Source organism: Crocodylus siamensis, chromosome 12 (genome assembly GCF_052110815.1).
Source record: "Crocodylus siamensis isolate JL-2025a chromosome 12, ASM5211081v1, whole genome shotgun sequence".
NCBI lineage: Eukaryota > Metazoa > Chordata > Crocodylia > Crocodylidae > Crocodylus > Crocodylus siamensis.
Genome location: NC_143406.1, coordinates 19,909,040 through 19,931,376, shown reverse-complemented (window position 1 = coordinate 19,931,376; position 22,337 = coordinate 19,909,040). Strand labels below are relative to the sequence as shown.

Below are 22,337 nucleotides of genomic sequence, written 5' to 3'. Positions count from 1 at the left end.
AGAAGCCCTGGCACCGAGAGAGAGGGAGTCTGAGCCCACTGCAGGGAAGAGCATGGAGCCAAGATCAGGCCTTGGAAGAGATCAGCCTGGGGCCCAGAGTGAGCAAGTACTTGAGCCTGGGGCTGAGTAGAGATGGCGTGGGGCCTGAAGCCTGGCACAGGTAGAGGTGGAGTGAGTGTGACCAAGGCCTGGGATCAAGGCCAGAGCCTGAGAAGAAGGCAGGGGGAGGGGGCCAAAGATGTGTGGGGCCAAGGGAGGGCCAGATTCCAGAGAGGGGTGTGTGTCAGCAGAGCCTGAGAGAGCAGGACACTGTGCGCAGGAGTAGCCAGCGGAGGTGAAATGCCTGGGTGGGGGAAAGCAGGTGGAGATAGCTACTCCCAAGTGTACTAAGTACCCAGGTGGAGACGCCAAGCCTAGGAGCCACATTTGGAAGTAGCCAACCTAGGGAAAGTGCCCAGGCAGAGTCGGGGGGGGCTAAAGAGCCAAGAGGTCTGAAGCCCAGGAAGGGGCAGTTGTCAGCAGGACTTGGGAGCCTGAAGGTCTCACTGGCCCAGGAGATGGGCTGAAGGCCAAGCGGATGTTCACAGCTGGAGACTGATGGAGCTGGAGGAGCACAGGAGTCTCACCTAGCCTAGGAGAGGGCCCATGACCCAGAAAAGGGCCAAAGACCAGGAGGCCACAGCCAGAGACCAAGGGGGCCAAGGAGCCTACAGGCCAGGAGGGGCAAGGACTGGGGCTGGGAGCCTGTAGCTCCAGATGGGTATGAGGCATGGGAGTAGGTATTAGGGAGGATGGAGCCCATGAGATTGTCCCTAAAGGCAATGACCAGGGACACCTGTGAGCAAGATCAAACTTGGGAAACCCTGGGGCAGCCTCCTTTTATTTAGACGCTAGGTATATCAAGGCATGGTGGGAAAATGAAGGAGCAACAGCTCAAAGAGGATGAAGTGGGTAAGGGCTGAAGGGACTCCAGGGATTCCATAGTTAGCCCTGAAGATGAACCCTGTTACACCCAGTCAAAATCTTTAGCCTTGTCTGCAACCAACCCCTAATGCTTCTGAGGAAGTCAAACCATTCCCCCATACCTCTAGCCACAGGAGGAAAACATTCCTTCCCAGCCCCACATAGCAACTAGGAAAGCCCAGAAGCATGGAAAAAAGAGACACCTTCCATTCTGCTTTGCAACCTGGGGACAGCAAGCATAACTCTGCACATAACACCATCTTACTGGACAGTGAAGATTCCCCTTTCTGTATCCCCTTCATTGCAACAGGGCGGCACTCCAGGGGTGGCTGTGAAGCTCCTCGAGTTCCTGCATCCCTCCCTTCGTGGGCAGTCATCCCTTCAGTCACCCACTACACCTTGATGTCTCTTACTTTTATGAGGGTGGCTGCCCCAGGGTTTCCCAAATTGTTCTCTCAAATGACCACCAGGTGCGCTGTGGTCCCTGCCTTATGGACTAATTGCATGGCTCTAGTTCCACACCTACACCATGCCTCATGCCTTACAAGTGGCATCCTCACTGATATTCTCTTCCACTCAGCCCCTCCTCTGGGTTCCTGGACCCTCACTGGTCCCACAATCTCAGCCCCTGAATCTGGGCTCCAGACCCCACCCTGGGTCCCTAGGAACCTCCTCATTTCCTTAGTTCCTCTCCAAGTCTCCAGACTACTTTAGGTGTTACCCTCCATCCTGTCCTTCTGGAGCTGCAGCCATCCTGCTAAAGTAGGCTAAAGTCTCTCAGCAGGCTCCAAACTGTTACTGTTGGCTCATCTCAGGGCCTGGGCTTATATCTTCCTCCTGGGTCAGATGGATGCAATCAGCCTGGCCCCACCCACAGACTGCTTCAGCACTAGCCTGCCTGCTTCTTAAAGTGTGTGCATAGTGTCAGCAGGTCCTGGGCTTCCAACTGTTGCTCTTTATAGACCACTCCAGGCATAGCTATCCCTAGATCATATCTGACATGCTTAGTCAGCCTCCAGTGATGGAGCCTCCACAACTTCCCTAAGCAATCTAGTCTGCTGCCACACTGCTCTTACAGTAAAGCTTTTTCTGATAACAAATCAAAACATACTTTGCTGCAACTTCAAGCCACTAATACACCTCCTCTCTGTGACAAGGAAAAAAGCTATTTTCTCTCTCGTTTCTTACAGCATTTCTAATATTTGGAGACTGCTATCATGTCCCCCTCTTAATCACCTTTTCTGCCAGGTGAACTTACCTGTTTCTTTCAACCTGTCAAATGGCTTGGCTTTCACGCCCTTTATTATTTCTGTCACTTGATGCTGGACCCTGTTTACCTTCTCCATGTCCTTTTTTAAAAAGTGGAGTCCAAAACTGCACACAGTGCTCCAGATGAGGCCTAAACAGTGCCAAGGGAAAAGGTGCTATCATCTGTGTCTTGTACATACTGTTCCTATTGATGCAGTCCAAAACCACATTCACTTTTTGAAGCAACACACTGTATTAGTGCCTGTGTACCATGATATTAGGCCATTAGAACAAGACAGAACTGTGCCATCATAGAGCAACAGGGGCAACACACACAAACTTGCCCCAACCTATTACATGGGTCACCCGATAAGCTTGAGGGTGAAGGGACTCAAGGGTAAATGGCACTATCCTGTGGGCTTTGCATTTTGATGCCTTCTTGCTACATTTAGGAACGAAGGTACTTGTGTACTGCTCATTCCCCTTTGGGAGCTGGGCAGTAATGCTGCTGTGCACAGTGGGGTAAGGTGAGACTGCTGATGTATGGCACTGGGATTGAGGACAAACCTCTGCCCCAAGAGTTTAAGCTTTGTCAGCCCTTGGCACAAAAACCCAGGTCTTCCAAAGACTATCAGAGTTGGGCTGCTTTCCCTTATGCTAGCTATGTTGGGCTGGGATGCACAGTTGCTGCTTGAGGAAGGGAGAGGAAGATGGGGGTTAAAAAGGGATCTGGACTGGTTGGCCATTTCGTGAGACCTGCTAAATCCTTCAGAGTCCTGGAGAAGAGCTTGTGGCTTGGCAGACCAGCCATACTTGAAATATTTATAGTATTATGCCTCTTCCAGTCCCTACCAAGCCCTAGCCAGGTCCTACTATGCTGACCTAGAGGTATCAGCCTTTGGCTGGAATGCTAACTTGGGTGAAGTATGGGGCAGTGCAACTGCTAGCAAGCACCAATGCTGCCTGCCACCTCCTAAATGTGACTAGCTCCCTGGGGGTCCCTGGCCCCAGCTGACCTAGCTCTCACTGTGCCAGGTACACTGTATGGATGATGTCTGTGGCCTCCTGCCCTTCTTAAACCCAGAGGTCCCTGACCAGTTCTACCGCCTCTGGCTTTCACTCTTCCTCCATGCTGGGTAAGTCTGCAAAAACAAACTGATCCCTGTGCTACCACCTAGCCTAGGGTGTCTGTGGAGTCCCTAGGGCATGGCCTCTGTGTCACTGTGATGCAGGGTGGGGTTATTTTTTGGCAGGGAGCCTTTTAGTTCCCTCTGGAGTGCAACAGTGATTTCTCCCTCCTGAGTTGTATTACAGGCAATGCCCTGCATCCCACTAAGTCTTGGGGCAACTAACCCAGAAAGACTAATGTGCCTGCTGGGGCCAGGGCAAATGCAGTATGCTAGAGGGGTAGGTCAGCAGCCATGGATAGTCCTAACCAGGAAGCATGGAGCAGGACTGTGTGTGGTTTTGACAGCTGCTGGTTCAGCTCTGATCTTCTAATTTGGTAGGATTCTGCACTGCCTGGTTTCAGTCTGTTTCCAGATGACTATCCTGCGGGACCTAGAGAAACTGGCGGGTTGGCATCGTATCTCTATCATCTATTTGCTCAGTGGCATCACTGGAAACCTAGCCAGCGCAATATTCCTGCCATACAGAGCAGAGGTAGGTCTCCCTGCAACAGCAGGGAAGCTCTTTTCTAGTCATTTGCTGTGAGTACTGATGCTGACACAGCCCTCCCTAATTCTCCTATGTCCAGTGTAGGCAGAGAGCCCAAATCTGGTGATTGTTGTGTGTACTAGGGCCCATGCTTTCTTAGGAAACAAACTAACAAGTGGGGTGACTACTTCTGGTGCTGTGAGCTCCACTGATTCTTCCCTGTCCTAGCTTGTCTCTGAGCCTCTGTGGGAGGAGGATGGTACAACAAGAAGGAAAAGTGCAGATCTGTATCACTGGCACATTTAGCTGCTGAGTGGTAAAATTCCCCAGGATTGAACTTCCTACTTTTGCCTTTTTATGGCCTAGCCCATTGAAACGGGGGTGCAGAAAGGCTGTGTTGGTTCTTTGAATAGATATCTTTTATTAGACCAACTAAATAATTGGAAAAAATGTTCTTTGTAAGCTTTCAGGCCCAAACACCCTTCTTTGGGCATAGGGAATCTGTTGGTGTTTGTATGCTCTCCTGGATAGAATAAAAGCCAATATGGAAAATGCAGGTCTGTGAAAATGCAGATGCATGGCAGTGAGGGTCTGAGGGAAAGACTGTATTACCAGCCCTGAGAATGTAATGGGCTGCCTGTAACAGTGATGGCTTGATGCCATGTTTTCTCACTTGCAGAAATAAAGTCTCCTGACACTGAGGGATCCAGACCTAGCACCCAAGAGTGCTGGTTGTATGAGCACTGTAAGAGGGATCAAAGAACAGAACATTCCCTGCTCTTCCCTGTGCTCTGTCCCCTGACATCCTCCTAGAGACCCTACCAGTGATTAGCAACTGCTGTATTGGGAAAACTCTCAGATGACAGTCCTTAGTGTTTTTAGATTAAGATTTTTTAGATTCTATGTTTTAGATTCTGTGGGAGGGCTTGGAGGATCCTGTCTCCATAAATGGTCACACATTCAGAGAAAGGAGGCTAAAGAAAAGCACAGTGTGGGTAAGGAACTAGTTTGCAGTGTGGTCCCATCTATCTGCAGATCTGCCTCTAAAGGCTGTGCTCTGAGAAAGGTCTGTAAAATAGCTTTGCCTCAGTGACTCCACATCAGATCTGCTTTGTTAACACACAGAAGACATTTTGCAACCGCCAGCTGCACAGACCAGGTGGTCTCAGACTAGGTTTTCTCCTCAAAGATCACTGCAAGGAAAGGCTTAAAATTCAAGAGCTCTTCAGTGAGCATTACTAAATGTGGAACATTTTGCTGGATGAGAGTGATCAGCTTTGCAAAGCCCGGAGCTGGTGGGAATAGTCAGTACAATTGGTTTGGTCTGGCTGCCTCTATAATCTGTATCCCTCTCCTTCTGCAGGTGGGTCCTGCAGGATCCCAGTTTGGAATCCTGGCTTGCCTCTTTGTGGAACTTTTCCAGAGCTGGCAGATCCTGGCACGGCCATGGAGGGCCTTCTTTAAGCTGCTGGCTGTGGTACTTTTCCTCTTTGCCTTTGGCCTTCTGCCTTGGATTGATAATTTTGCCCACATTTCAGGATTCATCAGTGGCTTCTTTTTGTCCTTTGCCTTCCTGCCCTATATTAGTTTTGGGAGGTTTGATTTATATCGAAAGCGATGCCAAATCATAATCTTCCAGCTCATCTTCATTGGACTTTTCTCTGGACTTGTGATTCTGTTTTATTTCTACCCAATCAAGTGTGAATGGTGTGAGTTCCTCACATGTATTCCATTCACAGACAAATTCTGTGAAAAATATGATTTGGATGCACAGCTCCATTGAAAGGCACAGACTGGCTTCTCAAGCAGGCCTTGGTGTTGGATGGATTTTGCATTTGCTGTGCCAGTTCCTCTAATCCTACGACACTTCTAATCCTCCTCATGGTTCATTTAAACTGTCCCCTTCACACTTGCCAGATCCGTTTTGCCTTATCTCAGAAGACTCACGTTTTCTGTAAACAGAACAACTGTGCCTTGTTCAATTGTATTGAGCCCTTTCTGCTGCCATATTTTTATTACACTAGTTTCAAAACTGCATTTTAAACCAGATTTGTTTACTACTGTAAAGGTGGTGATTAAATGGAAAAGTAGCGTTTTAGCTGCTGCTAACTGTTCTGCACAGATCATGGCTTTATTTGTTTGCTTTAGCATAAGCACAGCAAGTCTCAAGCACTCACTGTCCATGTCCTTTTCCTTTAGCCACAGCCTTAGTTTCACAGTTCCAAATGACTTTGTCTTTTTTATGTATTAGCTGCCTGATCAATTTTGTAATAAATACAGGCTCAGTTATAAGTTGCTGCCCACTCCATGCCTACCAGTCCTCAGGTTCTTACTGTTCCTGCATATCTACTCTTTCACTTTAGTTGCCCCAAAAGTACCTGACTGACCTGCCTTCCTTGTACCTTCCCTAAACCAGTCCTTGGAACAAGAACTGGAGCTTCTAAGGTTGTTCTATCCCTTCCAGGTGTTGACATCCTCAATGTGCTTACCACCTCCACCTAACAGGACCGTGCAGGTTCTGTGGGGCATTGCCTCACCATGTGGCTGCTAGTCCCACAGTGTGCCCCTGTGCTGGGCCTGCAGGCAGCTGCCCAGGCCCAGCAGTACCAGAACAGCCGTGCATAGGCCCAGTGAGCCATTGCAGGACCCCCAATGGCATCCTTGTCAACGCCGCATGCTGCGTCCCGGGGCCCCGAGTAGTCGATGGACGATCCTGGGACCCTTATGGTGCTATGGCATTAGACAGAGGTGCAGAGGTGGTTCATGCAGGGTGGGCACTCCAATACACATGTGCAGGAAGATCTGTCAGGCCAAATGTGGGAGTGCGGGCATGACTGGTAGGCATGGCAGTGCGCATAAAGGTAAAGGTGTTGCAGGGCATGGTGGGTCACCATCATGGACCACAACCATTGGTTGGGGAGTGCCCACAAGTCCATGTCCTTTATGTGGCAACTGGATGCCATTCTCACACCCTGAGACCCAGGCCACAGCCATGCTGTGTACTGCAGCACAGGTGGCCTGCTTGAGCCCCTGCTATGGCCTGGCATCTATAGTGATGCTTCACAAGGGGAGAGCCCCTTGGCCTGTCAGCAGCCCATCCTGCTGAGGTCCCTGCCTGCAGTGTCCTTCAGCAGCTCAAGGAGCCAGAGCCAGTGCCTGCCCCACCAGCTCTGTGACCTCAGCTCCAGTCACAAGACCTAGCCAGCCATGTCGCTGCCAGCAGTGCCAGCTCCTCCCTGGGGGTGTGGCCACTGCCTGGACAGCTACACGCTGTGCCTCTCTGACCAATGACTCCACCAGGAGCCATACACCATTACTGCGAGCTGGGACCAACCCAAGCTGCCAGGCACGCCAGCTCCACTCGCACAGTAAACCCCACACTGCAGGGAGGGCCCTCCCCACCCCAGCCACTGCCCCCATCCCTGCCATGCTTCTCTGGCCCCTGGGTTCCCCCCTCATGGCACACAGGGAGGTGGGAGACAGTGCAAAAAAATATTGAGCATCCTGTGCCCCCACAACTAGGTGAACATAGGCCTCTCACATGTTGAGGAATGTGTTGATGATGGTGGTGATGTCCTCCTTGGCTGGAGGGGGAGGGATAAGAATGTGTCGCACAGCTATAGGCCACCCTCCAGATGGCAGTGAAGGTTGTGGGGCACAGCAGGCTTGCCTGCTGCCCCATTGAAGCTCAGTATACTATGCCAGGTGTGCAGGTGAGCCTGGGTCACCATGGCGATCAGCAGGGATCCTTGTTTTCTCTGATAAAAAATTAAAAATTCTCTGACAAAAAATTGCAAATTCTCTGATAAAACGCCCCAAATCCATTAGTAAAAGCAAAATCCCCCCACCCCCCCCAGCCCTGCTGGTGCCTCTCACTCCCCCCCAGTGCCTCCCCCAGCCCTGCTGGTGCCCCTCACACCCTCCCAGCCCTGCTGGTGCCCCTCACTTGCCCTTTAAGCCCCCCCCAGTCCTGCTGGTGCCCCTCACTGCACCCCCAAAGCTCCCTAGCCCTCCTGGTGCCCCTCAGTCACCCCCAGTTCCTCCCTGAGCCCTGCTGGTGCTCCTCACTTTCCCCCAATAGTGTCATAGTTTCATAGTTTCTAGGGTCAGAAGGGACCTAAGTAGACCATCTAGTCCGACCCCCCGCCATGGCAGGAAAGATTACTGGGGTCAAATGACCCTAGCAAGGTGTACATCTAACCTCCTCTTAAAAACCCCCAGGGTAGGAGCCAGCACCACTTCTCTTGAAAGTTGGTTCCAGATCCTAGCTGCCCTGACCGTGAAGTAGCACTTCCTGATAGCTAGCCTAAACCTGCCCTCTGCCAGCTTGTGACCGTTATTCCTGGTCACTCCTGGCAGTGCACGGGGGAATAGTGATTCCCCCAATGCCTGCTGATCCCCCCTGACTAGTTTATAACAGGCCACTAGATCCCCCCCAGCCTTGCTGGTACCTCTCTTTTCCCCCCAAACAGCCCCCCTGCCCTACCTGTGCCTCTTGGCCCCCCACCCGCAGTCCCTGCCCCCCAGCCCTGCCAGAATGGACCCCAAGCTGCCTGGTCTATGGGGCCAGGGACCCAAGTCTGCAGGTCCCTGCCCTCAACAGCAGGTAGCTGCAGCAGAAGCAGCATGGAGCCAGCTCCCCCACTGCTGCTACCTGCTTGGGTGGGGGCAGGGCTGGGGCTGGTTCCTGGCTCTCCCCTAGCCCTGCTGGTGCCCTCCCCAGCCATGACCTGCAACCCCCCAGCCCTGCCAGAGGGCCTCCCAGCCCTGTGCAAGCTCCATTTACCACACATGCTCCAGGAACTATGAGTAAGGCTGAGCTGAGCCCCGAGCTGTGGCTGACTGAGAGCCTCAGGCCCTGCCCTTTTCCCTCCCCCTTTAGGCAGGGCTCAGGGTTTCCTCCCTGTTTGCAAACAGCTCTTGCAGTCTGGAGCTCAACCAGCCTGCAGAGCTGTTTGCAAAAGTGGAGAATCCATGGGTTTCTCTGCTAAAAGGCGAAATCCATGTTTTCTCTGATAAAAAGGGGAAATCTGTGGTTTTCTCTGTTTTTCCATGGGAAACAACCCAGATCCCTGGTGATCATCATCATCAGGGCATATTGGGCTGGGCACCCGCAGTCCACCGAAACAGCTCCTCACCTTGTGCCTGTGATACATGCAGCAGGGGTATGCTAAGGGTGCAAACCAGCTGCTAGGGGGAGAAGGGGTGCTAGCTCTGGAGACATCTCCCCGGAGAGGCCCCCTGTGGGGAAGGCAGAGTTGCAGAGCAGGGTGTCCTAGTCATCTGGGAGCCCCACACCCTCCCCATCCCAAGTGTCATGGGCTTGGCAGCACAGGAGGCAGGCTGACCTGCAGAAGGAGAAGGGTGGTGATGTTGGCTATAGATTTAGGACCCAGAGGCCTTGTTCTGAGGGGGGAGGGGGATACCGGCCTGGTCCCACCCTCACACCAACCACAACCTTTCCATTTGATAATAAGCAAATTTATTGATACACAGTGATAACAGAAAAGAAACAATACAAACAATCAAGCAATTCTATATATCTTCCAAATCCTAAAGCTGTCATAACAGTCAAAGAACATCTGGCTAGGACGCAGGCTTCACTCTGAGACTCTTTCTCTTAGGTGTCAGATGTCAGCCGTATGGAGGTAGGATGCCAAGGCCACACACTCCCTCCAGTGGGGTGCATGAAATAAGCTGGTTGTATGCCCTCTGTCCATGGCGATGTCAGGAACCCTTCCCAGAGGACATGGATGGAGATGGGAAGGGAGGACAGGGAGGCAGGGAGGGATGAGAAGGAACAGGGAGGGATGGGACAAAGGGAGGGACCCCTTGTTACTCTCAAGTCTTTGCTTTTGTTTTCTATTTCCCTCCTTATGACTCTTGATCTGTGGCTATCTCTGGTTGGTTGTCTCTTTGTGGTCACATATCCACATACTGTGTCATCAACACAGTCCAAGCTCATCACATGCACACATACTAATATGGTCTTTTCGGGTCTTCTCCAAATGTTACACAAATTGCCAATTGTTCAAATCACAAGCGAGACCTTATGAGGGAGGATAAGGCAAGATACCGCATTTATTAAGTACACACACATCCCCCCGCCCCACATTCATACCCCAATTTCTGTTCTGTGCTGGTATACATTACCAGTCTTACTGGTGCTTAGATCAACTTAGCAACCAGCCAAGTTGATCATGAATAGGAGCTGGGCTCCTGCCAGTCCATCTCATCAAATGAACCAATGCTCCAGGATGACATGCAGAACAAGACCCAAAATCGATATGCCTCACCCCATCTTTTATAGCCTTGTCAGTTCACATGGTGCTCTGGGCTTTTGGTTTGTTATCATTGTGTTCTTCCTTGAAGGTTGGTTGCCATTGTTCTCTCGCTGTTCTGGGGCAGATTCTTCTTGTTTAGTCTTTTATCTGTCTGTATTTTTCAGCCAGTCACCAGCTGATGTTTTCCTTTTCCACAGACACACTCTAACCTATTATCTCACACATACAGCATACAAAGGTCAAACACTTATGTCAAGCTACAGAGCAATACAAAATGGAGTTTCTTAAGGCAATGCAAAACTCAAGAAAATACATAAGATTAAAAGCAATAGGCAAAAAATCTTTTTGTATAATACTAATTTGGTCTGTTACCCCAAAACTGGGACTCAGGCCCCCCCATCTGCTCTGGAGCCTTGCAGCTGGTGTCACTTTATCTCGTGTTATGGGACACTACAGTATATGCTCCCAGAGAGTCGTGGTGGATGGGTCGGTTTCGACCTGGAGGGGTGTGGGCAGTGGGGTCCCGCAGGGCTCGGTCCTTGGACTGATACTCTTTAATGTCTTCATCAGTGACTTGGATGAGGGAGTGAAATGTACTCTGTCCAAGTTTGCAGACGACACTAAGCTATAGGGCGAAGTGGACATGCCGGAGGGCAGGGAGCAGCTGCAAGCAGACCTGGACAGGTTAGACAAGTGGGCAGAAAACAACAGAATGCAGTTCAACAAGGAGAAATGCAAAGTGCTGCATCTAGGGAGGAAAAATGTCCAGCACACCTACAGCCTAGGAAATGACCTGCTGGGTGGCACGGAAGTGGAAAGGGATCTTGGAGTCCTAGTGGACTCCAAGATGAACATGAGTCGGTAGTGTGACGAAACCATCAGAAAAGCCAATGGCACTTTATCGTGCATCAGCAGATGCATGACAAATAGGTCCAAGGAGGTGATACTTCCCCTCTATCGGGCGCTGGTCAGACCGCAGCTGGAGTACTGCGTGCAATTCTGGGCGCCGCACTTCACGAAGGATGCGGATAATCTGGAGAGGGTCCAGAGAAGGGCCACTCGTATGGTTAAGGGCCTGCAGGCCAAGCCCTACGAGGAGAGACTAGAGAAACTGGACCTTTTCAGCCTCCGCAAGAGAAGGTTGAGAGGCGACCTGGTGGCTGCCTATAAGTTCATCGGAGGGCACAGAAGGGAATTGGTGAGTATTTATTCACCAAGGCCCCCCCGGGGGTTACAAGAAATAATGGCCACAAGCTAGAAGAGAGCAGATTTAAACTGGATATTAGGAGGAACTTCTTCACAGTTCGAGTGGCCAAGGTCTGGAACGGGCTCCCAAGGGAGGTGGTGCTCTCCCCTACCCTGGGGATCTTCAAGCGAAGGCTAGATGTGTATCTAGCTGGGGTAATGTAGGCCCAGCACTCTTTCCTGCTTATGCAGGGGGTCGGACTCGATGATCTATTGAGGTCCCTTCCGACCCTAGCATCTATGAATCTATGAATCTATGAATTCCCAGACTGTTTTCTAGACTGTGTCCTTGTTTTGTTAGACAGTCTGTCTGCTTTGCAGGCTGTGATCTCATCTTATGGCATGCCCCCTCAGTCCTCAAGCAATGTGTTAATCCATTGGCCTTGTTATATTAGACAGCCCGTCCGCCTTCAGGGTTGTGAGAAACTTTGTATGTGAGACCCAAGCTTCTTAGAAATCAATTAACCCCTGCTGCCCATCTTGAATCATTCTAAACACACACACACACACACGTCAATTCCCAAAAAACAAACTTTTAGATATAATTTCTAAGCCAACAGGGGAGAGGGGTCTGATGCAGCAGCAGCAGGTGCTGCCAGGAGCCTGGACTGACCCAGCTTGGGAAGGAGGCAGAGGAGGCAGATTGCCTGTGTCCAGCTGACTGGTCCCTGAGGAGTGAGCAGGGATGGGAGGGGGCTTAGTTGGCTGCTGACTGGCTCAGGCCTGCCTGCCCGACTTACCATGGTCCATGGGTAGCCGTGGATGCACAACCCCCAATCTGAGGCCAGGCAGTGTACAGCTCCCCAGTACAGGGCATCTTATAAATATTGCAAACTTTCACAAAGTTTTTTTCTCATGGCTCTGCGAGTCCTGCAGCTGCAGGAGAAGCTGCAGTTGGCAGCTGGGAGGCACTGCCAGGGTCACTGCCGACCTTGACTGGGGCCTGGAGGACCCAGGACCAGACTCCATCTGGACAGGCTGGTGATGGCCTGGGAGGACCAGCTGACAGATGTGTGCATGGTGGATGGAGTATGTCTTCCACAAGGATGTGCAGGACCAGCGTGAGAAGGCATGGGGCTGGGCGGACCAGGAGTTTATGGCATAGCTTCTGGCCCTGGAGATGCAGCACATGGAGACCCTGGAGTGGCAGGCTGTGCTCATGGCCAGGGCAGTGGAGATGATGGAGAAGGATTGCCAGGTGCTGAACACTGCCCTGGCCCTGGTGGTCACCTTCCTGCTGCCCACTGCCCTGCCCCTAACTGCCTACCACCCCAGCAGGAACCTGCTGCCCAGCAGCAGGCCCCTTCGTGGGCCTGAGCAGAGGTCCAGTGCTGCCTCCACCAGCGAGGTGCCCCCGCCTCAGCCCTGGGTCCACCACACAGCACCTTGTCTGGGCCTATCCTTGCTGCTCAGCCTGGGTTCACACAGCCATGGAGCAGGAGCTGCCTGCAGCAGGACTAGGGCCATGCACTGGCCCTGCTCACCCTGGACACTGGCTACCAAAGGGAGAGCCACCTGCATCTGGAGATCAGCAGTGGCCATCACCCCTGGGTGAGCCTCCACCCACCAGGCTCACTGCAGCATGAGTACCCACGGGGGAATGGCCAGAGGCCAGGGTACTGGCCACCTGTCCCTAGTCTTTGCCTCCTAGGTGCTGCCACCCCATGCCCCCCCAACCATGGGAGGGCACACAAACCACATTGTAAATAGTTTGCATGGAGAAGAGGGTGTTTTATTGTTGGTGGAAAGGGTGGGTGGTGCAGGGGTTCATGTTGAGGAGGTAGCAGGGATGTGCTTTGTTGTTGGGGAGGGAGGGAAAGCAGGTGTGTTTGTTGTGAGGCCAATAAAGTGTTTTTCAGAGAACTGTCCACAGTGTCCATGGTGCTGAGGATGGGTGGTGGGGCAGGGAGCCATGGGCAGTTATCCAGGTGGGCTACAGAGGGGAGTGCAGGAGCAGGTGGTCAGTCAGTGTTTCTTGAACCCACTGCCCTAGCCCCCACTGGCAGGTGTGTGGCTTGCCTGGAGGCTCAGTGGGGGGGCTGCCACTGTCACTGCTGCTGCAGCTGGTGCTCCCAGTGCCAGGAGTCCTCCAGTGGGTGCCTCCATCCAGGTCTCGTGAAACTGGTCCCCACAAGCCTTGAAGATTTTATGCAGTATGCAGGCTGTGACAATGACCAGGAGGATGCTGGCCTCAGCGAACTCAAGGTGGGCAGTGAGGGTGTGCCAGCATCCCTTCAGGTGGTCAAAGGTGTACTCCAGGAGGTGTCCAGGCACCAGTTGAAGTATGCCTGGGGGGGGTCCAGCTGGCCAGTGTAGGGCTGCATGAGCCAGGGGAGGAACAGGTAGGTGGGGGCCCCAGTGAGGAGGGTCAGTACCACCATGGCACCCAGCTGGAGGTCCAGCACCCTCAGCACAAAGCGTCCACTCTGCACCAGGGTTGGCAGGACAGAGTTGTGGAAGATGTGGGCAGTGCCAGCCCAGACAGCACTCACATTTGTGAAGGTGCTGCACTGGTTGATGATGGCCTGGTGCATGATGGAGTGGAAGCTCCACTGGCTGTAGTAGGGGCGGTCACCCTGGGGTGGGCAGGTGAGGGGGATGTGGGTCCCATCCACTAGGGGACTCCCAGGGTACAGAACCCCACCACCACCAGAGGCTGATGCACGTGGAGCACTGTGTACCCCAGGACGTAGTGGAGAGCACTGCATACCTCCAGCATGGTCTTCCCAGTGGTGGTCTTACCCATGCCAAAGAGGTGGCCAATGTAGTGGAGGCTGGCAGGCATAGCCAGCTTCAGCAGGGCAATGGAAAGTCAGGTGTCTGTGGGGAGGGGCTACTACATCATGGTGTCTGTTCAAGGAGATTCAGGAAGGCCTAAAATGACAGACCTACAAAGGATGGAGGACTGGATCCAACTCCAAGGAGGAATATTCTTCACTGGTCCGGACCCATAGGGAGCGAACCAAGAAAGCCAAGGCTGTGACAGAACTCCAACCAGCTACAAGTATCAAGGACAATAAAAAGATATTTCTTAGATATGTGGGAAGCCAGAGGAAAAGCAAGGGCAACACTGGATCCCTGCTAAACCAGATGGGACAACTGATGCCCAGGAAAAAGCCAACTTGCTAAATGGGTACTTTGCGTTGCTCTTTCACCAGTCCCATGGGACGCCCCAGTCCATTATGAGACAGGGATGCCTGGGTGAGGGAGATTCCTTACCCTCCATCAATGTTGACCTTGCGAAGAAACACCTTGAGAGGCTGGATACCTTCAAGTCAGCCAGCCCTGACAGTTTACACTCCAGGGTGCTCAAGGAGCTGGCTAGCATCCTAGCTCAACCCCTGGCATGGATCTTCAAGAACTCCTGATGTTCTGGTGAAGTGCCCAAAGATTGGAAGAAGGCCAATGTAGTGCCTATCTTCAAGAAAGGGAGGAAAGTGGATCCAGCAAACTACAGGCCCATCAGCCTGACCTCTATCCCAGGGAAGGTCTTAGAAAAGATTATCAAAGAGACCATTCTTAACAGACTGGCCGATGGCAGCATCCTGAGGGATAACCAGCATGGGTTTGTTGTGGGTAGATCTTGCTTGACCAATCTTATTTCCTTTTACGATCAGGTGACCTATCACCTGGACAAGGCAGATGACACTGATGTCATATATCTTAACTTTAAAAAAGCCTTTGATCTGGTATCCCATGATCACCTCTTAGCAAAACTGGCTAACTGCGGCCTTGGCCTCACCACGATCTGCTGGCTGGGGAATTGGCTCCGTGGTTGGATCCAGAGGGTGGTGGTTGATGGAAGTCAATTGATAGATAGGATGTTTGGGAGCAGGCCCAAAAGCCCACAAAGAAAAATACTGCTGAGAAGCTTAAAAAAATAATAATAATAATCACAAGCTCTCTCGATACAGTATAGCGACAGGAATGTGAGCTGATAAACCAGAGTGGGTCATCACACCTTGAGCCCACTAGCATAAGTAACTGCTGAAAAGAAAGTTGCATGTTTGATGATAAGGAAGATGGTTATGCATAAGAAGTGCTCAAAGCCTCTTATTGTGTAGCTAGGCATGCACTCTAGAAGTTTCTAACTAACCATGGGGGTTGAGTCAATTAGGTGTAGAATCTGTGACGCAAAACTGTCTATATAAACTCGCTTACTTATTATCAAGGGGGGGGCTGGTTCTTGGAGGAGATGGGCTGCTCTTTGTTGTTGTATGCATGCTTCAATAAAGAGCTTTGAGATAAGACCTTAATGGTGTTGCCTATCTCTTGCAGTCAGACAACGGACTTGGGAAGTCAGGGTTAGAGTCCCTGACGTCATTGTGGTGCCCTGTGACCAGTGGGGTCCCTCAAGGCTCTGTCCTTGGGCCTACACTATTCAACATCTTCATTAATGATGTGGAAATTGGTATCAGAAGCAGACTGGCCAAGTTCACCGATGAAACCAAACTCTGGGGTAAAGAGTCCATACCTGAGGACAGGAGGGTGATCCAGGCTGACCTTGACAGGCTTAGGAAATGGGTGAATGAGAACTTGATGGTGTTTAACAACGAAAAATGCAAGGTTCTCCACCTTGGGAAGAAAAACCTGCAGCATGCTTATAGGCTCAGCAGTGCTAGGCTGGCTAGCACTATGGGTGAAAGGGACTTGGGGGTCATCATTGACTGCAAGATGAACATGAGCCTTCAGTGTGATGCTGTGGCTAGTAGTGAGCAAAACGCTGGCTTGCATCCATAGATGCTTCTCAAGCAAATCCCAGGATGTCATTCTCCTGTTGTACTCAGCCTTCGTGAGGCTGCAGCTGGAGTCCTGTGTTCAGTTTTGGGCTCCACAATTCAAAAAGGATGTGGAGAAGCTTGAGAGAGTACAGAGGAGAGCCATACGCATAATCAAGGGTCAGGAAAATAGACCTTACGAGAAGCCATGGGTCTCTTTAGCCTGGAAAAGCGCAGGCTCAGGGATGATCTGGTGGCCACCTATACATTTATCAGGGGTGCTCACCAGCATCTGGAGGAATGTCTGTTCACCAGAGCACCCCAAGGGATGACAAGGTTGAACAGTCATAAACGCTTCCATGACCGTTTCAGGCTGGACATAAGGAAGAGCTTCTTTACTGTCTGAGCCCCCAAGGTTTGGAATAGACTGCCACTGGAGGTGGTGCAAGCACCTACTTCGAATGCCTTCAAAAGACAATTGGATGTTTATCTTGCTGGGATCCTATGACCCCAGCTGACTTCCTGCCCCTGGGGTAGAGGGCTGGACTTGACCTTCCGAGGTCCCTTCTAGCCCTAATGGCTGTGAAATCTATGCAGCAGGCCTTCAGCCACTGCTCATTGTCCCAGGTGGCCTGGACAATGTGCAGTCACCAGTCCTGTCTAGCCAAGTGGGACCAGAGGCAGTGGGGCTAAAGGGCCAGGAGAGTGTGGATGGGCCTGGTGGGGGTGCCCAGGAGCATGTCATTGATGCCACTGCCAGAGTTCAGCCAGCAGGGCAGAGTCCAGGCAGCAGCTGCATGGCAAGGCGCACTTGGGGGAGCCAGCAGGGCCCAGAGTGCTTTGGGCCAGATGGTGGTCATCGTGGTGAACCAGCGGGTTCAGTAAGGTGGTCAGCAGGAGCCCGAGGTGCTAGCTGTTGCTGCCAGGGGCTGAGGCAGTCATGGTGCAGGGAGACAGAGGCTGCAGCAACAGAGCTCCTGCGTGCTGTCCCTGCACTGTGCACGCTACTTCTGCCAGAAAAGTGGCTGGCCAAGGAGTGGGGCTGCCTTTTAAAGATGGCCTCTGGCTGCAGACAGCTTCCCTTGGTGGCAGTAGGGGCCCGTTATAGGGGCCAGTTTGCTGTTGGGAGCAGAAAATCTCTCCAAGTGTAGACGTTTACTAAGGAGCTTTTACTCATGAGTAGTTTATTAGCAAGGAAACTGCTCCTGGATCAAGTGCACATGTAGATGCATTTAGTGTGTCGGAGGGAAAAGGAGGAGGTATGTATGTGCAGTCACAGCAGAAAAGTGATTTTAAGAGTAATATACTTTCCTGTCACAGAACAGGTGTACAACATGTCACCTGCAGTTAATTATAACTGCTGGGAATCTGAATAGCAGCTAATCAAGTACAAGAGAAAGGCCTAGAACCAGGTTATCTTCCTCTCAGTCAAGTACAGTTGGACCCCCAGTTACACAGTTTTGAGTTACACTGATTCGTGTATACACGCTTTATATAATGTGACCATGTTTCAACTTATGTGATACCCTGCTACACTGTTTGCGGTAGAGCAGTTGTTAGTTTGGAGTCTGCTTACATAGCATTAGCATCACCTGTTGTCTCCTCCAAGATTGTCCATCATTTTTGGTTACGGTAACACCTGAATATTTGTGAAAATGGTGTCAAAGAAAGCCTCTGATGTCATGCCCAAAAGCGCACGTAAGTCTATCACCCTGGCCCAGAAAATAAAAATCCTCGATAAACTAAGAGAAGGCAATAGTGCTGCATGGATTGCTCGCCAATACAGTTTAAGTGAATTGACTGTGTACCATTAAAAAAAATGAGCAAAACATTAGCGACTGTGAAAACGACAACCCCTGTGAGTTCAAGTGTCGTTGGTGACCAGAATTCCTCATTTAGATATGGTCAAGAAATTCCTTAATCTTTGGATCAATGAACTGACCAATACAAAAGGAGTTGTCAATGACGCAGCAATTAGAGCCAAAGTGTTGTCTGTGTATGAGCACATAGCCGGGAGGAAAGGTTTTAATATCGGTGCCATTCAGATGGGAGATAGGAAATGTGAATTCAAATCCCATCAAGCAGAGGAGATGCACTAACCTGGATCTCCTGCATCATTGGCAAGTACTCTAAGCACTAGACGGTATGATAAAAGGGGGGGTGGGGTGGCAAATGGATGCTACTTCCTCTTGAGCTTTATTATTTTGGCTTAGACACGTGACTCCAGAACAGGGGCAAATCGGGAGTGGGAGGGGGATGGAGCACACAGTGATATATCAGTGTGACTCCCTTTCAGTCAACCACACTGCAGAAAGAGCAGCCAGGGACTTAATTTGTCACTGAAGCAAGTAAAAATTCCCTGTCCCTTTCCTTCCAAGCTCAGTGATGCCTCCTTTCCCCACTCCCCTGCCTACCACTGCCACTGTCCTTGCCTGCTGCAGGGTTGAGGGCTGGGGGGAGCTCCAGAGCTGCTCCTGCCAGACAGCACATGCAGCCAGACTCACCCAAGGACAACAGCAACAGTGGGCACATCTACATGTTCATTAATACACCTTAGATACTGGCAGACAAAGTTCTTTGGGTAAATCTAATCTTTTATTAGATCAATCTAAATAGTTGGAAAAATTCTTCTTTGCAAGCCTTTGGGTACAAACACCTTTCTTCAGGGAAAGGAAGTATCTGTTGTTTTGTGCTCCTCCTGGGTGGGATAGAAGCCAGTATGCAAGAATGCCAGTCAGTTAAAATGCAAATTGAGGTAGACAATGGGTGAGACACAGGTGGGAGAAGGGAATATTTACCTGGTGCTAAAATGTAGTAAATAGTAGAGAGGTTACCTGGGGTATCAGATGTTAGGTGGGTTAAAATGTGCCATATATTTAGTGTCTATATTTAGTCAATGATTTTTTGTATCCAGTAGATTGATGAAGTGAAGTTCATAGGCTCATCTGCAAAAGATGTTTTGAAAATTCCCTTTGAAAATTAGATCTAGAATTAGAGTGGTTATCTTGTGAGAAATGTACCCCCACAGGTAACTGAATATTCTTGTCTTTCATAGATTTTCAGTGTGTGTTCATTCTGGTACGCAGTTGTTTGTTTTCTCCTACATAGATTCATAGATTGTAGAGTCAGAAGGGACCACAAAGGATCATTGTGTCTGACCCCCTGCCCAGGCAGGAAAGACGACTGAGGTCACATGACCCCAGCCAGGTGCCTATCTAGCCTCCTCTTGAAGATCTCCAAGTTACCACCTCTCTTGGCAGCCCGTTCCAGATTCTGGCCACCTTTACTGTGAAAAATTTCTTCCCAATGTCTAACCTGAATCTACACTCCACTAGTTTATTCCCATTATTCCTAGTTACTCCTAGCGGTGCCCTGGTAAATAGCGCATCTCCAATTTTCTGTTGTCCTCCCTTGATAAACTTACAGGCAGCTACAAGGTCTCCCCTCAGACATCTCTTGTGAAGGCTGAAGAGATCCAGATCCCTCAACTTCCCCTCATAAGATCTTGCATGGATGCCACTAATCATATGAGTGGCCCTCCTCTGAACCCTCTCCAGATTCTTCACATCCCTCTTGAAGTGCGGCGCCCAAAACTGGACACGGTACTCCAACTGCAGCCTGACCAATGCCGCATAGAGGGGGAGCATCACCTCCCTCGATCTGTTGGTCATGCATCTACTAATGCACGATAAGGTGCAATTGGCTTTGTTGATGGCTTCGTTATACTGCTGGCTCATGTTCACCTTGGAGTGAACTATGACTCCAAGATTCCTTTCAGCTGCTGAGGAGGTCATACCCGAACCTATAGGTGTGCTGGGGATTCCTTCTCCCTAGGTGGAATACCTTGCATTTGTCTTTGTTAAATTGTATACTGTTTCATTCTGCCCATTGATCCAACTTGTCCAGATCAGCTTGTATCTGTGCCCTGCCCCCCAAGTGTGTTAACTTTGCCCCATAACTTGGTGTCATGTGCGAACTTGGACACCCTTGTCCAAATCACTGATGAAGATATTAAATAACATTGGTCCAAGGAGCAAACCGTGTGGGACACCACTGACCTTACAGGCTAAAAATGTATTTTTACACCAAGGCATTTGGTGTGCTGAATGAGAGATATTGCATTTCTGGATGTGTAGGTATAAGATCCAGGAATGTTGATGTCTCTGTTGTGGGGTGTAGTTATGTTGGGGGTAGTGGAAATATGTTGGCATGTTTTACATTTCTTGTCATGGCATGGACTGGATCCATTTGGTGTGTTTTGAGTCACAGGAAGTTTGCTTCTGGTGACAAGGTTGTCAGGGTTTGTGCTTGTTTAAAGGATAGGATAGGTGGTTCTGGGAAGATCTCTTTATAAGAATTGGGTCTTCTTCTAGTATGGGTTTCAATTGTTTGAGGATTTCCCATATAGGTTCCATATGTCATAACTAATGGTGTGCGATTCATGGGGATTTTCTTTCTGTATTGCAGCAATTCTTCATGTGGTATCCAAGCGGCTCTTTCAAAAGTGTAATCTCTCTCTCAGAGCAGTGTCCTTGTTGAGTGAAAGCCCTTTTGAGATTTGTGAGGTGATAATCATGAGTTCTTCTCAGTGCAAATTTGGTGGTATCAGAGGGATTAGCTATATACCCCTTAGATACTGCATATTTAGTTTACTACTTCCTTAATAAAGTATTAACTAAATGTGCAGTACCTAAAGTCACTACACAGTACCACTGGCACATGGTTACTTAGTGACGCTCACTGTACATTAGCCTAATAGGAGATGGCACAGTAGGCTATTAGCAGTTTTTGCCATGGCACACTACTGCGCATTGTTACTAGGCCAATGCACAGTAAACGTCTCGTGTAGACGCACACAATGCATAGGTTCTCTTCTCCTGTTCCTGCTCCCCAAACTGGCAGGGAGCACTGAGGGGACCAGGCCTTCTGAGCATAGAAAGGAAGCGGTGGGGGTGGTGCAGGGGAGGTTCTTACCTGCTTGATGAATTTAAAAAGAAGTCTTCCACTCCTCCAGTGCTATTTGCCTGCCATGTTGTGGGTGAGGGAGGCTGGGAGTCAGGGTGCAGCCACTCCAGCGATCGCTGCTCTTGTACCCTCCTTTCCAAAATTCTGGATCCACCCATGTTCCAGGATGATAAATACTGATCAGAGAAAGCCACCTAAAGGCCAAAGGCAGGACTTGAGATATGCCCTCTTCTCTAAGCTTTCTGTTGCTTACCTCAAAATACTTCCTTCTATGTATGCTGGCTGTTTATGGATCCTTGTTTTAAGGTACCTCACTATCGCCCCACACTGAACAGAGCAGCTGGGCACCTAACTCAGGACTGTGGATTCCACTAGCTGGCAAAACACCTGAAAGGTAGCTGGTACATTGCAACATTCAAGTCTTTTTAGCACTCTAAGCCATACCCTTTATCTGTTTTGCATTATTGATAATGGGCTGGACAATGCTTCTAGCTCTATCTTGGCTCACCCTTTGCTTATATAGCCATTTGCTTCAGGCCCAACCTGAGTTTGGGATGAATTGTGCTTTTTACATCTGGTACAAGTGTCTCAGAACAAAGATAACACAAATGGAGCACTTGCTACCTGAACTGAATGCTGCTGGCCAGACCATGACCACTGCAATAAGGAGGAGTTGGTGTTCTGAACAGTTTAAATATACATGTTAATAACAATAACAATAATAAAATAATAATAAACTCTAACTTTTACCTAAGCCTAATTTTCATAAAATGTAAGTTCTCCTTACTGGAAAAGTTCATCACACTCAAGCTCTCTTGTACAATATGAATTTTCATTTCTACCTGGGAGAAGCTTTACAATCTACATTCTTCTATGCCTGAGGAAAGGCATGTGTGCCCAAAAGCTTGCAAATAAAGATTTTTTTTTACAACTGTCTAGTTGCTGTAATAAAAGATATCTCCTCTACCACACTGACTGATTGAATAATAAGTTGTGACAGTTAGCTTGGGATTGTATGGCTTCCACACCTGTTGGAATACTTGAATTGGTTTGCAACTCAGCTGATGCAACAGCATATGCTTTGGACCTTAACTTCTGAAAGGCTCTGGAGTCTGGATTTGGCAAGGTAATGCTTCTGTCACACAGGGCACATCTACATATGCTAATAATCTGGGAGCAGTTTACTCTTCCCGGACATGTATCTACACATGCAGGGACACAGGAGTTGATTTGCTACTCCTAGCAACAGACTTCTCCC

At 50.0% G+C, this 22,337-nt stretch overlaps 2 protein-coding genes across 24 annotated transcripts in view; one reads left to right on the top strand and one right to left on the bottom strand.

Moving 5' to 3' along the window:
* Positions 1 to 22,337, bottom strand: part of SNRNP25 (small nuclear ribonucleoprotein U11/U12 subunit 25) — a 69,685-nt gene that overhangs the window by 28,245 nt on the left and 19,103 nt on the right. For 4 of the 10 annotated variants that reach the window (XR_016438732.1, XR_016438733.1, XR_016438731.1 and 1 more), the window contains one exon: positions 17,909 to 21,273. The exons of 1 other annotated variant lie outside the window; for it this stretch is intronic. The gene's annotated coding sequence lies outside the window, so the exon portion shown is untranslated. 5 more of the 10 variants (XR_016438735.1, XR_016438734.1, XR_016438736.1 and 2 more) reach the window with 5 other exon arrangements.
* RHBDF1 (rhomboid 5 homolog 1) overlaps positions 1 to 22,337 on the top strand; it is a 207,345-nt gene that overhangs the window by 180,764 nt on the left and 4,244 nt on the right. For 7 of the 14 annotated variants that reach the window (XM_090024282.1, XM_090024283.1, XM_090024276.1 and 4 more), the window contains 3 exons: positions 3,247 to 3,347; positions 3,720 to 3,873; positions 5,231 to 6,100. In XM_090024282.1, the coding sequence (XP_089880408.1) occupies positions 3,247 to 3,347; positions 3,720 to 3,873; positions 5,231 to 5,650 (675 nt within the window). In that variant the 3' untranslated portion in view covers positions 5,651 to 6,100. Of the gene's footprint in view, positions 1 to 3,246; positions 3,348 to 3,719; positions 3,874 to 5,230; positions 6,104 to 22,337 lie in introns of those variants that run through there. The other 7 variants (XM_090024285.1, XM_090024286.1, XM_090024284.1 and 4 more) reach the window with 6 other exon arrangements.